Here is a 15,752-nt window from a genome sequence, read left to right on the forward strand (position 1 = left end):
ACAGTCTATCAAGTTTAAAGGAACCTTAAATTTCTTTGAAGATGTTGTTGAATTGTAATAAAATGGTAACCCCAAAGTAAGGAAAAGATCCAAAGTGATGAAAGTCAGGGTAAAAAAAATCAGAAACAAGGACGACAGAAATAATTTGTCAGAAAAAAAGGATTTTGATGTACATTCCAAGTATTCTATAGTTAGCCCTATTTTGAGAAATCAAAAAACCTATATAATGCAGAGGTGTTTGAGTTACAAAAATAAGCAGATGTCCTCATTATAGAAGCAAATGTTATTTGCCTTTTAATTTACACAAAACTATATGCAGAGGAGCTCTGGATTAAATGTGTAAATATGGCAACAAAGAAAATTGTGATATATAAGGATCTGTCCTAAACCCATGATCATGAGGGTAATATCTTGAAGGAAAAAAAAAGGTTTTTAAGATTCATAATAGATTTGAAGGTAAGAGGTAAATTAAACTAGTTATATTTTTATTCACAGAATAGGTATGTTTAGCCTTTTATTTTATATGTCTTTGTATCCCAAATCCCCCTGGTGAATTATTATTTATTTTACCTTGCTTATTTAGCTACTTTGTACATTGTTGTATTTTAAACAGTATAAACGTATGTATCAAACTCATTTTTTTCCAAAAGAATGGTAGTCTTAATTCTGTCAAGAAAAAAAAAACAACTTACAATAGTATATAGATGCCTGCTTTGCAAGCCCATTTGGGATTTTTTAAATATTAAGCCACATTGTTGTAAATAGATATGGTTTTGTGATTGCATTGGTATGTAAAGCAGAATGAAATGTAAAAATATCTACTTGAAAAGGTAAGATGTGAAGTTCCTTTTGTTTTGTTTGTTTGTTTTTAATTCAAGGCTTTAGAGCCAAAAAACCTTTAGTTAAATGGACTATTACTTCTGATGTGGAGCATATTAACATAATTACAAACTCTTTTATATACTCACAGTCATTGCTAGGTTGATGTTCAAACCTTTGATTAAGAAGTCACAAAGCTGAATGTGTTCAGACAGCTGTGTAATATCTCTCCTATTTGCAAAACAGAGATAACTGTTCTAGCTTTTTTTGTCCTCATATTTATTGGCACAAATTTGTCTTTCTCCTACAGTAGACTTTTAATGGTGAAATATTAAAATGTTGTATTGTGATATTTCCTGTGACTTAAAAGTTAACAAAAAGCAACACTGCTCATTCATGTCCTTGCCTTGTCACTCCCTGATGCAGTTCATCTCTTCTATCCTTATCAGAGTATCTCAGTGCTTAGTTGAGCTTGTTTATCTTAAAAGAGCAGGAGGCAGGCTTTTAGAGTGTAAGCTACATGTTCCAGTATAACAGGCACCAATGCTGTTTGACTTGAAAAACATTTGATCTCTTACATTAACAGCCCATGTCACTGTAATAGGGACTACAGCTGGGCTGTTGTTCAGTTTTCTATTATTTTAGCTTTGAAATAACTGTTAATGCTGCTCCAAAATCTCCGTGTATAAAATTGTATGTTGGCTGTCCCCACAGGACTCGTAAGTAAACAAGGTGATATGTGTGGCCAGAGGGAGGATATTTTGTTGGCTTTGTTTTAAATAATAACTGTCCCTATCTAAAGATGGTTGCTTTTTCTAAAAATCCCTGATAGTTTGCTGCATGACTTTGTTTGTATCAATTTGTAGACCTAGCAGTATTTTAAAGCAGATTTTTGTTTGTTACTAATGTATGTGTTCAGTAACTATTAATTATGAACTTTCATTTTTTTCTCTGATAACAAAACATTTAGTTTTTATGAAGCTTAACTTCAAAGATCCTGCACAATTTTTCCAAGTATAGCAATGTGCACAGCAGTTGTTGAAAATGGGCAAGCAAGAAGAGATCTGTTTGCTAGAATTAAAATATTTCTTTATTTAAAAATATTCAGTTGGTACTTTCTGTGCTGGGAATAGTTTGACAGTTGTGGAATCAGGTAGCAGTATTAAAAGAACAGAAATAAAAATTTGTAAAATCAGATTGATTTTCTTTTTTTCCTCTTTAAGAATACCTGCTTTTTAAATAGTGGGTAGGATGACAACAGATAATTTCAATCCTTCCTTTCTTCCTTATTTTCAAGACTCTAGCTTGTTTTCCCATTCTTACTTGTTTCTGATGTGGTATAACCCTGCCAGGCCATCTAGTTACTTTCTTTGAATTTAACCTAAATTATATACATCAGCCAGCATAAGCATAATTGGTTGAAAGGCAGCCATCTATCTGGGGAGTTCTTCTAAATACTGAATGTGTCATGTACTTTGACATGACATATCTGTACTATCTCTGAATACAGAAAGCACTCTCTCTGTTAGCTGTAGGTGTTAAAGCAGTAGTGTATTTTAAGAATGTGTGCTGTGCAAATTCTGGCTTGTGAGGTAATGACAAGTGTTTGCCTGCATAGACAATATATTTTTCCCCCTGAGGTCCCCACATACCTAGTTTCCCTCAAGCTCATCATCTCTGTCAGGTTAATCAATAGGCACCGTATGGCAGAGGGTCAGTAATCAGTGTCATCGTGCCTTTAAATCGTGTTGAAAATTTGCTTAAAGCCTGGGCCAATTAACATCGAGATGATGAATGGATGGGAAGATGGGAAGAGCCTGCCGCTCAGGGGCTTTGTGAGGAGGAGATGCTCAGCTGTTGAGCAGCAGACACCAGCGAATAAAATCAGCCATTCATGTGAGCTCAGTCCACCCACTCTTAATGATAATGTCAATCTAGCAAAATATATACACATTGGAGTTGTCACGAGTTCATAAATCAAAGGAGTTTGTCAAAGGCATTCAGATTAACGAGGCAGCAGCAATAACAAGTCAAATTTGCATAGAGAATTGCTCGAATCTCAGTAAATTATGATCCTGTTTTTCATTTGATTATTTGCTAATGTCTCAAGAGGGAGAATGATTATATTAGCATGCAAAATCTACTCCAGAAGTAGAAATCTGAGGTATAGAAGACCAGCACACTATGACAATTAATCAGTTTCTGCATACTAGCATAAATGCACAAGGCCCAGAAATGAACTTCTTTTTTATTATTATTTCTCCTTGCTACTGATCCAAATGGTTCAGCTTGACAGAGACTTTATATTGCTTTAACAGTGTTCTGAATTGTGCCTGCAGGCAAGACATAGTTATGCAGCTATAACCAACCTATCCATCTGCCAACCAGATTGGAATTCTCCTATCCAAGGCTTCCATTAACCCCCACTGACAGCTCCAAACAGGATTAAGAATTTGGAAGCATAAAAAATAGTTGTTCTTTGCAAATATACACAATCCCTTTGCATTTTGAGAAAGTCTGCATCTGTAGTGTTTTATGATTAGGATTGGACAATGCAGTGGGGGTGGGGGGAACCTACTTGGCAGATTTTTGACTGTCACAAGGAGCAAGGCAGTACTAATGGAAGTCCTGTTTGGTTGTCCCAGAGAGTGCTGTTCATTCTGTCTGGTTCTGAGCACTGTACTTGGATTGGTATATTACTAGAAAAAAGTACTTCTTGAAAGCTGTAACTGGTGTATCTGTTGAAGTCTAACAGTATGGGGATGCTTCGATGTGGTTGTGGTTTAATAGAGTATGTCAAATGATAAACATGCTGGAGAAGCAATGTGCATGAAAACATGCCAAAGAATACTATGAGGACATTTAAGGTCCTCCCTAAAATTGATCCTTGAATGGGATTCTTCAGTCACCTTCTGAACTTAAATGACCTAAGTTTTCCCCATTGTACCCTAGGAAGATTAATTAAACACACACATAAACAATGTTTTTTTTTTTCATGTTGCCTTTCATTGAAGAGTTTGAATGATTTTATCCATGTAGCTAAATTATATTTTAACCTTGTAGAATAATAATTATTCCTAGTTTTGTGAATTGCAAATCATGTATATTTGGGAGATATAATTAGCTTCAACTCATCTAATAAGTTAATGGGGGAAAGTATTGATCCAATTACCAACTTACTAGCAAAGCTCACTCTATTTTGTTTGCAACTAATTGTTAAAAATTGGTCTCAAGATTTTTTTATGTGGATTGTCATTCTACATGATGATGACCAGATGATTACATTTTTAAATGTGTTTAAAATGAGAGTTACAATTCACCACAATTTACCTGCTTTGCTAAAATAATATAAATATCCTGGTTACAGAGTCCTTTGAATTCTCCCATTAAGGAATATGGCATAGGTGCAAAATATTAACTTGTAATTTTGAAGCTGATTACTTTATTAATACTTAGAACATGTGTCTCTTCAAACAGGTTTAAGGTCTGTTGCACCATCCAACCTTGAGCAAGATGCTTACTCAAAGATTATTATGAGTTGTCATGAGTGGCTTGACTTTTTATCACTGTATAAACAAGTTTAGTTTTCATTTGATTGTATAATCAACGCTTAATTTTTCATGTTATCAGGAGTTGTATGTTCAAATGGATAACTGAAAACAGTAAATAAGCCATTTCCTAGGTCCTGGAGAATATTACCCCAGCTATGATCCTGCTGTGTGCTGCCATCAAAAACCTCTCTTTACTTACTGAATTGGACACACACATACACAAGCAAAAACAAAAACAAAAAAACTCTGAAAAGTTAGGAATGCTTTGGTTAAATGTTGGCAAACTTTTTCTATAAAAGGCCAGATAATAAACATTTGAGGCTTTATGGGCCCTGTCGGGACCTATGTTGTGACTGCCCACCTCTGCCCTTGTAGTGTACAAGTAGCCACGGACAAAAGCTAAATGGATAGATGTGGCTATGGGCCAGTAAAACTTTATTTGTAAAAATATGCAGCAGGCCAGAGCTTGCTAACTTCTGCTCTAAATGATCATGTGGGCATTATAAGTAGTGGGACAGCAGGACGGTAGTTGGACTGTCCCTGAAGTTTCTCTGCTATGAAAACCATTTTTTGAGCTAGCTGGACAGTGTGGATGGTATAGGGTTTCAACTATTTATTGAGCACTTATTATCTGTATATTATATAATATGTTGGTGGGTAGAAGGAGCTACAAAGACTTCCCAATAAGCTTTCAATCTTATTGGTTAATTGAGAGTAGCGATGCAAAAATTTATCTAATTAAGTGCCAGCTTCTGTGAATCAAGTTAAAAATGTTAAGGAATTTCCAGTAGAATAAGATGGAGTAGTTGTATGGTGTCTTAGTGAAGATGACAGTAGAACTTCATTTTAAGAATGTGTGGGACCTGAGTAGATTAAATGATTTTCTTATGTTTATATAATAATTGTTGAGTGAACTAGACTAGAATTAAGGATCCTTCCAGCCTGAAAATTTTAAGATCATATCAGATGTTTGTGAGCCTGTGAAGAGACTTGCTTAACTAGGACAGAAAATATATGTTGAGAGAAATAGCCTGGTGTAATGTAGCTGAAAATTCTGGACAGTCCTGAAAACCAGGCCTAGTACTTCATATTTGATTTCATAGAAACAAAGTGCCACTGAAAGTATTTTAGGAAAAGACCTTCATGACAGTAGTGGTGTTTAAGAAAGATTAATCTGGCAATAGTGTTCAATCCAGCAAACATTTTAAAAGTCACATTATGTTCTCTAGCTTTGTGCTAAGCCACTGGAATATGAAGATGAAAAAGAAACTGGCCCTGCCCTGAAGGAACTTACAGTGTATGGGGGAAGGGGGCGGGGTAAGAAGCATGTTCATATAGAGATATAATATAAAGAGATAAATATAAAGAATAAGTGCCAAATTGGAAATGAAGTGTTAATTCAGAGTAATTCCAACTGGGAGTTGAGGATGAGGGTATAAACATAGGCTTCTCAGAGATGGTATTGTTTTAGTTGACTCTTGAATGAGGACTTTTAGTAGATGAAGAGAATGGGAAAGAAGGCTATTACACATTGAAGGAATAGAATTAGCAAAACCACAGGGATGAAAGAGTGCTTTTTTTTTTTTATTTTGGTGAATGATAAATAATGTCATGTAAATGGTACAGAGACTTTCTTTGATGGAAAGTTAATTTGGCTATCTCTTACGTATGCTATACTATGATGTTTGGGCTTATCCTGTTACTGCCAGAGAGCTATAAAGGGGTTTTTTTGTTCTTTTTTTCTTTTTTTTTTTTTTTGACAGGTTCTTGCTCTGTTTCCTAGGCTAGAGTGCAGTGGCCTCATTATAGTAATCATAGTTCACTAGAACCTCAGACTTCTGGGCTCAACCGATCTTCCTGCCTCAGCCTCCTGAGTAGCTGGGACACGGGTGTGTGCCACCATGCCCAGCTAATTTTTTTTACAACTATGATTCTGACAGTAGACTGTATCAGATATAGATTTAAGCAAGGATATCAGAAGGCTATCTCAATAGTAACAGTGCTGGTAAGAGGTTTGGGGGTCTGGACTAGAGTAGAGGCAGTAGAAATGCAAAAGTAGCATCAGATGTATTAAAATAGATGATTCAAATGAAAGTTTTATAGACTGGAAATTGCCTAGATGTGTTCAAAGAAAAAAAAAGGAATGAGTAAAGACTGACTCTGAGGATTTAAGTCTCAGAAAAAGTTGAGAGGAAAGAGCTGATCCAGAAATGGATGAGGATGGTAAAAGAATGCTCTAAATTGAGATGTGTTGGTTTTGAGACAGTTTATTTGAGTTTATCATGTGAATGCTTTTTTTGGTGTGATTACTTTTTCTTTTTTATTCACCCAGGTTACTTCTAGAAACATTTTATCCAAAATGCAACCCTGAGACCTAATGCATGAGCTTTAGCAGTATTTTATATATTGACTTTTCTCTACCCAAACCTCTATTAGTGTGGTGGTAGGTGTTACAACCCAAATGCTTGCAGTTTGAAGTTAAATTCAATTTTGTCAGGGATGCTTTTATTCTTCCCCTTTTAATTATAAGCTAGTAAGTGCTGGGCTAAGAAATAAATATTTGTGTTAATATAAAAGGTGACAAGTTGTGTAGAATCTTTTTCAGAAATATTTTAATATATAGCAGCCCTCCCCCAATAATTCATGGGGGTTACATTCCAAGACCCCCCCAATGGATGCCTGAAACCTTGGATAGTTTTTTCAGGCCAAACCCTGTATATATTGTTTTTTCATATACTCACATACCTATCATAAAGTTTAATTTATAAATTAGGCACAATAAGAGTAACAATAATAAAATAGAACAATTATAACAATATACTATAATAAAAGTTATGTGAATGTAGCTTCTGCCTCTCAGAATATCTTAATGTACTGTATTCACCCTTCTTGTGATGATGTGAAATAATAAAATGCCGACATGATGAGATGAAATGAAGTGAATGACATAGGCATTGTGATGTAGCATTAGGCTACTATTGACCTTCTGACAATACATCAGAAGGGGGATCATCTGCTTCGGGTGATCCTGGATCACAGAGCCTTGACGATGTGGGTGGTTGGATGTCAGGAGCAGACGATGTCGATGACAGGTAGCATGTACAGTGTGGATATGCCGAACAAAGGAATGATTCACGTCCTGGGTAGGACAGAGCAGGATGGCGTGAGGTTTCATCACACTACTCAGAACAGCATGCAATTGAAAACTTACGAATTGTTTATTTCTGGAATTTTCCATTTAATATTTTAGCATTGAACTTGACCACAGTAACTGCAACTATGAAAAGCAAAACCACAGATAAGGGGGCACTACTGTAATGCTGCCATTTGTAGAATATTGTTACTACAAACAATACACATTTAGCAGGTTATTTACTTTAGTAAAATGATCCATCTGAGTATCAGGAATGAGTTGTTCTGAGTGGTTAGGTTTGCTTAGGGTTGGCTTAGGGCTAAGTGATAGAATATAACTTAAATAGATGGAATTTTTTTCTCCTAAAATTTTTCCACTTATCTGACCTTTTTCCCATTTCTTAACATTTTATTTTAGATTTGATTTATTATTTAATTTTTATTTTGACATAATTTCAGATTTATAGATAAATTGAAAAAATAGTTACACCACTTCACACAGATTCACCAAATGTTAACATTACCACATTTGCATTATCTCTGTAAGTATATTTATATACATTCACATACATCCATTTACATATTACTTTTCCGAACCTTTTGAAAGTTATAGACACACGTCCCTTTACCCCTAAAGGTTTTAGTGTATGTTTCCTAAAAGCAAGGACATTGAGGGGAAAAAGCCACAGTACAAATTATTAAAATCAGGAAATTGAATAGATAGACACAATGTGGCATGCAGTGGAATACTATTTGGCAATAAAAAAAGGAAATACTAATAATATGTGCAATAATCTGAATGGATCGTGAATATATTAAGTGAGAAAAGCCAGATTCAAAAGGTTACATACTATGTAATTCCATTTGTATGATATTCTGAAAAAATGAGCCAAAAAGTCAGTAATTTTCAGTAGGGAGAGGATTGACTATAAAGGAGCATTCAAGGGAATTTTGGGAGTGTTGGAATTGTTTCATATCTTGATTGTGGTAGTAGTTACACAACTATAATTTTATCAAAATTTATAAAAACTACATACCAAAAAGTGAATTTTTCTGTATGTAGATGTTTAAAGTAGGGAAATAAGTAGAAAATTGATATTGAGATAGTGCTGTTAGCTTATCTGTGGTTCTTATTCAGATTTTTCCAATTGTTCTAATAATCCATAATGGGAAAAGAAAATCTCAGATCATAAGTTACATTTAGTTGTCATGTTTCTTTAGTTTCCTTTAATCTGAAACAATTCCTTAGTCTTTTTTTATATTTCATGGGCTTGACATTTTTTGTTAAGTACAGACTAGCAGTTTTATAGGATGATCCTCATTTGGGGTTAATCTTATGTTTTCTTATGAGTAGATTTAGGTTTTGTGTTTTTGGCAAGAATACCTCAGAAGTGATGATGTGTTCTCAGTATATATATGGGGAGTCACATAATCTTAAAGTGGTATCTGCCAGATTTCTCCACTATGAAATTACTGTTTTTCCATTTACAATTAATGACTGTCTTGTGGAAAAATATGCTGAGACCATGTAACTGTCCTGCTATTTGTCAAACTTTGACTTGCTAATTTTAGCATCCTTTAATGATTCGTGTATCAATAGTTACCCTTAAATGGAATTTATTGGACATAATTTAGCATGATGACCTAGGGCAATTATGCACATTGCTTCTTGGGATTCCTCACAGATAATGATGTAAGAATTAACTGTGCTGCTGAACTCTTCTGGATGTTGGAGAGTCTTTGAGGACCATTGAGGTGACCACCTAGGTACACATGGCTATTTTCATTACCCGCTACCATCAAGACTGTAGAGCTGTTCATCTTTCTTATTCACTGGCCTTCTACCTCTTCTCTTCACTATTAGGACAGTACCTACTCTTTGCTGTTTAGTGTCGCTGCCTCTATTTTCTGTAACAACAGAGTTGGATTTTTTGTTTTGATTTGATTTCTCATATGGATGGTCCAGAGCAAAAGTGTTGGGTTAATCTATCTAAAAAGAACTAGCCAAAACAATGTGGGTTTTTTCCCCTTTTCCTGTTTAAGAGTTATTCTTAATGCTTAACAATATCATCTATATATTCTTTGCCCTGATGGAGTAGAAAGGAGAAAGGAACTCTTAAGGAGCTCTGTGTTCTGCTAGTAATTACCAGTTAGCTCCCTTTGCCTTTTCATTCTTCAGACATTTTTGTAATACCCAAATACCACTCATCAAAATCAGGTAAAATAAAGGATCAGGAGGAAGGAAATTTTGGATATGGGCTAAATAGTCCGTATTCATCCTATTAGGTCGAGATGACTATTTTTCACTTTATAATTCAGTATGGAGTTTACCAGCAATTATATTTCAGCCCAAGCACCTGTAGAAGAAAAATGCAATTTATAATGTCTTCAGTACAACAAACTTCCAGCAAAATGTTATTAGGATTCCATGTTAAATAATGACATTTCAATAAAACATAATTAATTTTTAAATAGGACCTTACATTGAATTAAACAGGTTTAGATAATCTGATACAATATTTTATTTGAAGGAGGGTGGAACTTCATGACCTGGGGAATAGTCACTTGCAAATTATAAATTATAATTAAATATAAGTTTTTATTATATAATACATTTAATCTTGGCATTTAAAACATCTATGCTTTTAAAAAAAACAAAATTAAATATACACCTTGATTTTAGGGGTTTAATGTTGACTTTTCCCTTTCTTTATTTGATTCTCTCTCTTTTTTTTTTTAAGAGACAGGGTCTTGCTCTGCTGGCCAGACTGGGGTGCGCTGGTACGATCATAGCTCACTGCAGCCTCAAACTCCTGGGCTCCCTCAATCTTCCTGCCTTAGCCTCCCAAGAAGCTAGCTGGGACTACAGGCATGTGCCAGCACACCCAGCTAATTTTTTTTAATTTTTTGAAGAAATGGAGCCTCCTTTTGTTGCCCAGTTTGGTCTCAAACTCCTGGCCTAAAGCAATCTTCCTGCCTCAGCTTCCCAAAGTGTGAGGATTACAGACATGAGCCACCATGCCCAGCCTCGATTCTCTTACAGTAGCATTTATTGCCAGTTTCCTCATTTGTCATGCTTTATAGTCACTAATTCAACTTATCCTTCCTCCATTTTTTGGTAGAACGTTAGAACTTCGAAGTTCTTGAATCTCTGTCCCTTTGTTTGTAACGTAGAATGCTTTTCCTTTTTTTAATTTTAGGGACCTTTATCATAAAATGATCATTACAAATGTAAAATTTCAAGTTAAACCTCGTAAGAGATTTCTGCCCAAAAGGAACACTTTAGGGCACTGGCCTGTCAAACTAACTAAAGGTGGACACACAAAGCACACAGATGTTAGCCACAGAGGTGAAAGGGCCTTAGAGTGACACAGTACATTTTTTATCCTTTGACATCTTTTAAAATGTACTAATACAAACCAAAAAAGTAAAACTTATATGTAGGTTTAAAACACAGTAGTAATTGTATCATAATAATTTCATACTTGTATGAAAATTATCAGATAAACTCATATGTTGGAAATAATTTCTGGACCTAAAAATCAAAGTAACTCTCCAGTTAGAATGTGGTAACTAATGGAACGAATGTATCGACTGCAAGTTTTAAAATATTAATGTTACAGACTGGGCGCAGTGGCTCAGTTTGTAATCCTAGCGTTTTGGGAGGCTGAGTCGGGAGTATTGGTTGAAGTCAGAAGTTCGAGGCCAGATGGGCAACATAGCAAGACTTCATCTCTGAAAAAATTAAAAATTTATACCCAGGTGTGGCACATGCCTGTAAGTCCTAGCTACTGGAGAGGCTGAGGTGGAAGGATCCCACTAGCCCAGAAGTTTGAAGTTACAGTAAGACCCCCCTGTCTCTAAAATAAATAAATAAATAAATAAATATTAATGTTACAAATGTAGTTGTAGGAAATAGAATCCAAATAATATGTAATTTGGATTTTCTGTATTTTGCCTTGCAGACAGCAATTTACACCTGTTGACTGGCAGATTTTTTTGGCAATTCTAAACTCATTTTCAATTGGATTATTGTTCCCCCACCCCCAAGTATATAAAAAACCCCACTGATATCTTAGGGTCTTCTAGCTGCTGTTTGAGGTGATACTGACAAGAAATGAATTCAAATCCTAAACCACTGATTAAATCTTGTTGTTTGTGCTAAGTACTAAGCTACTTTTCTTGAAGAAAAGAAAATCAAATCTGAGAAGAGGAGAAAGAGAAAGAACTATTTTTTAGGACCCAGACTTGGAGATCTGTGCCAACCAAACATTTACTATAGCTGAAAACTAATTATTTGAAAGAGAAAGTAATAATCATGGTTTAAGTTGTCATCAACTAAATGTAGACTGGAATTTTCTTGTGTCCATTGTCAACCTGTGTCAAAGAGTGAGAAACTAGACTTATAGTGAATATGATCTCCTGGGCAGCACTTAAAACATATATGAAAATACTTTCCACCCAGATCCTCACATAATTTATTTATATACATGGGCATATGTTTTCCTTTACATATGTTTATGTCTGTATGTATATAAATCTTCAAATGAATAAATGCATAAATATATGTGGCATTCTAGCTTACAGAATTAGAAATATAATTCAGTTTACTCCCACAGAATAAGGTTGAAGATAATGAGAACTGAATTAAAGCTTACTTTCTTTCACAGAATTCCTCAGAGAGAGAAGACTGTAATAATGGCGAACCCCCTAGGAAGATAATACCAGAGAAGAATTCACTTAGACAGGTATGAAATTCAGTCTTACTTAAAAAGCTACCAACAACAAAACAAAAGACAGGAAGCCCTTGTTTTGCCATTCTTTAATCACTGGAGCTTTAATTAAGACTACTTTAAAGTTAGTTTGGCCATATCCATCAGTTTCAGTAAGGTGACATTGTTTTCCCAAATATTTCAAAAACATCTAGGTGTACAAGCGCAGGACAGCCAGTTGGTTACATATAGTGAATACAAAATAAAAGAGTTCTTATTCAAGAAAAATAAATTTAGGCTAGTCCAAGTGCAGTGGTGTTTACAACTAATTAATCACAACCAGTTGTAGATTGCTTTGTTCCTTCTCCATTCCCACTGCTTCACTTGACTAGCCTAAAAAAAAAATAGTAATAGTGATAACTTTAAATGCTTCTTAAGTGCACATCGTAGAATAAATAGTTGATTTTAAACCTTATTTTCCTGTTAAGATTCTTCATACATTTTTAAAAAATATTAACAATCAAAACATATCTGCCTAATAATAAAGTTAGCTCCTTTTAGTCTGAACAGTATTTTGTTTGCATTTTATAGAAATAAAGGCCATTATTGATGAAAACTTAAAAATATTTTTTGCTCACTGCTGTGCCTCAAACTCCACAAGGTAACACAGTTTACTTGTGAAAGTTCAATGTCATGGTGCTCTCTTTTTAAAACTTAAAATGTCCAAAAACACTGTCTGAAAATCTGTTCTTCCTGCCTGTAGAAATTTCTAACATCTTCCTTACTCATTGGCAACAAAAGCAAATTCTTACAGTGTTGCCAGAGAAAAAGTATGCCACCTATTTATTTTTGGTATAAAATTGGATAAGATGAGCACCAACAGCAGTAAAAATAACATACTTGCATTTATGGCGTTGTTCTTAATTTACTTGAATTTATGACATTGTTCTAGAAATAGGAAGAGAGATCTAATATTTGTTGAACACCCACCATGAACATACTTATTTAATCCTCACAGTAACCCTGTAAAGTTGCTAGATATGATGTGATTTCCAATTTATAGATGAAGAAAATGGAGATTTAAAGAGGTTAGGTGACTTGTCTGGCCAGTCAGTGGTTTAAAACCTGGATTTCAGTGTTTCTACCTCTGCCTTCTGCCTCCAGTTTGCATACAGTGTTAATTTAGAGGGAAAGTGCTTGAAACCATGACACGTTCGTTTTTTATTTACTATATGATAAACGTTTTTTGGATGGGCACTTTTCCCTTTCTCATAAAAATAATTGTTTAGCAAATAGAATTGAGTCATTCCAGGAAGCTTTGTTTAAAAGAAAAAAAAAGAAATGATCAGTAATTGATGTTTAGACAGTTACAGTTTTAGCTGGAAATTCACACCTTATCTGTAAATTGAAATCAATAAAACAATATTGAATAAGATAAATTTAGAAGTTGAAACACTCTCCCCACTATACTGAAACAACTGTCAGAAAACAATGACACGACAAAAAGTTTTGGCAACTTTATTTAAGCTAACAAACGAATTTTCACTCTGCAAAGTTATAAATTAATTTTAATAGGCTGATCCAGATGGTCCATTTGGAAAATGGATAGGCTGATCTGTTGAAAATTAAACTAAATTTATCTCTCTCATACTTCAAACTGAAGCAAGAGAGAGAATCGTGCCTATTAAGTCCAGCACATACAGATGGACCAGCAGGTCACACATGGGACTAATCTGATTCATTTTAAAAATAAATGCATACATTATTGAATCATTTTCCACTTGCAAGATCTGTTGTGTGCAGTTTTTGAAAGAGATTTAATGTTTTTTTCATTGCTATTTTAGCAGGTTCTCTTTGCCCCCTCCACTTTAACAACCTTTTTTTCCTCCGAGTGCTCCAAAATGATTTTTCTAATATCTGTCATTCAGTGTTGAGATCCAAGCTCTGGAGATTAATTAGGTCATGAGGCATTCCCTCCTCCCTTCTTTGTAAAGGGTTTTATCTCCATTCTCTTTGTGAAGAGCATGAACTCAATGTTCTTGGAAAGAGAAATGGCCTTTAGAAACAGGGAAGTAGGAGATCCTCCTGGGGCCCTCAGAGTCTTTTAGCTTCTGGGTGTTTTAACAGCCCCATGAATGCAGATTTGTAAATTTATTGCAGTGCCATCTGGTTTTTTGCTTGAACCAGATTACTGTTGGCTTGTGTCTGTCTATTGTGGTGGTCACTCCCTAGGAGCTTGCCCTCTCAATCTTAGGGAGGAGTGATGAATAGCAGGGGTCAATAGAATCGAGTCACAGGGCAGCTGTCCAGGGCTGCCCTGAACTTGATTACCCCACTGCTGATTTTTTTAAAAGTAGGACATAATATATAAGCTGTTTAGATGCCCTCTTTTATCTATTGCATATGACAATAATGAAGTGCCATTTGTGTTTTGTTTTTGTTTTTTTCCCTGTAGTCAAGTTCTGTAGACAAAAAGATGTCAAGGCCACCTTATACCTAGGGTTGATATAAGCAGGATTTGCATCATATGCGCCAGTCTCTCAACTTTACATCCTTTTGCAGATATTTCTAATGAGATTTCAGGAACTCTTTTACCATTGATTATAAAAAGCTCAGTTATGTTCTTTAATTTAGTGTTGATTTAAACTAACTTTACAGTTCATGTATATTATTCTAAAGTAGAGTTTTGCCTTTGTTGATAGAACATGACTACTACATGTTAATTTGGAGAGCAATTTAAATATTATAAGAGGAGCTAAAGAAAGGGTTATCACTAATTCTTACAGACATTGAAAGAATAATAAGGAATATTATAAACAACTATATGCCAATTATAATATGGATAGACAAATTCTTTAAAAAATACAACTTACCAAACTAACACAAGGTGAAACAAAATTTAAATAGCTCTGTCTATTAAAGAAATTTAATTAATTATCAGAAGGGCTAAATGGTTTCACTGGTGAATTCAACAAAAATTTAAGGAAGAAATGATAACTGATTTTATACAAACCCTTTCAGAAAATAGAGAAGGAAAGAACCCTTCTTGACCTGTATTATAAAGACCACCACTGCAATAATTCCAAAACTTGATGAAGACATTACCAGTAAAAGAACTATTGAAGGAGAAAGTCAAGAGACACTACTCCCTGTGTCACCAAGTTATTTTGTATTCCTGCTTTTCCATTTCATCTCCAACAACTGAAGGTGGGGGAGTTGGAGGGGAAGGTAAAGCAGTGTATCCTTGTAAAGAAAGTTTATTTTCTTAGTTTCAGCATAATCTTTTCATCTCTTGGCATTAGGTAAAGTATGAAGTTTTATTTAAAGGATGTACAAAAAAGTAGCTACAATTTTCTCTTCTAAAATATGAAACCAAGGAAACCATAACCATTGTTTTCATAGATTTTATTCATATCTACAATCAAGGGCAAAGGCATGGGAGGATACATGAAAGTACTTGTTACTTTTTGAAAGTGTAGCATTACAACATGCAACTCTTCTTTGCTTCACTTTGGTGCTAATAGGATCTGTCAGCCCT

The 15,752-nt window shown here is 34.7% G+C and overlaps 1 protein-coding gene across 1 annotated transcript in view; it reads left to right on the forward strand.

The window, feature by feature from the left end:
• BTRC (beta-transducin repeat containing E3 ubiquitin protein ligase) overlaps positions 1 to 15,752 on the forward strand; it is a 157,936-nt gene that overhangs the window by 68,004 nt on the left and 74,180 nt on the right. Inside the window, exon 3 of the mRNA XM_069459999.1 lies at positions 12,173 to 12,250. Within this exon, the coding sequence (XP_069316100.1) occupies positions 12,173 to 12,250 (78 nt within the window). The remainder of the gene's footprint in view (positions 1 to 12,172; positions 12,251 to 15,752) is intronic.

Source organism: Eulemur rufifrons, chromosome 28, assembly GCF_041146395.1.
Source record: "Eulemur rufifrons isolate Redbay chromosome 28, OSU_ERuf_1, whole genome shotgun sequence".
Lineage (NCBI taxonomy): Eukaryota > Metazoa > Chordata > Mammalia > Primates > Lemuridae > Eulemur > Eulemur rufifrons.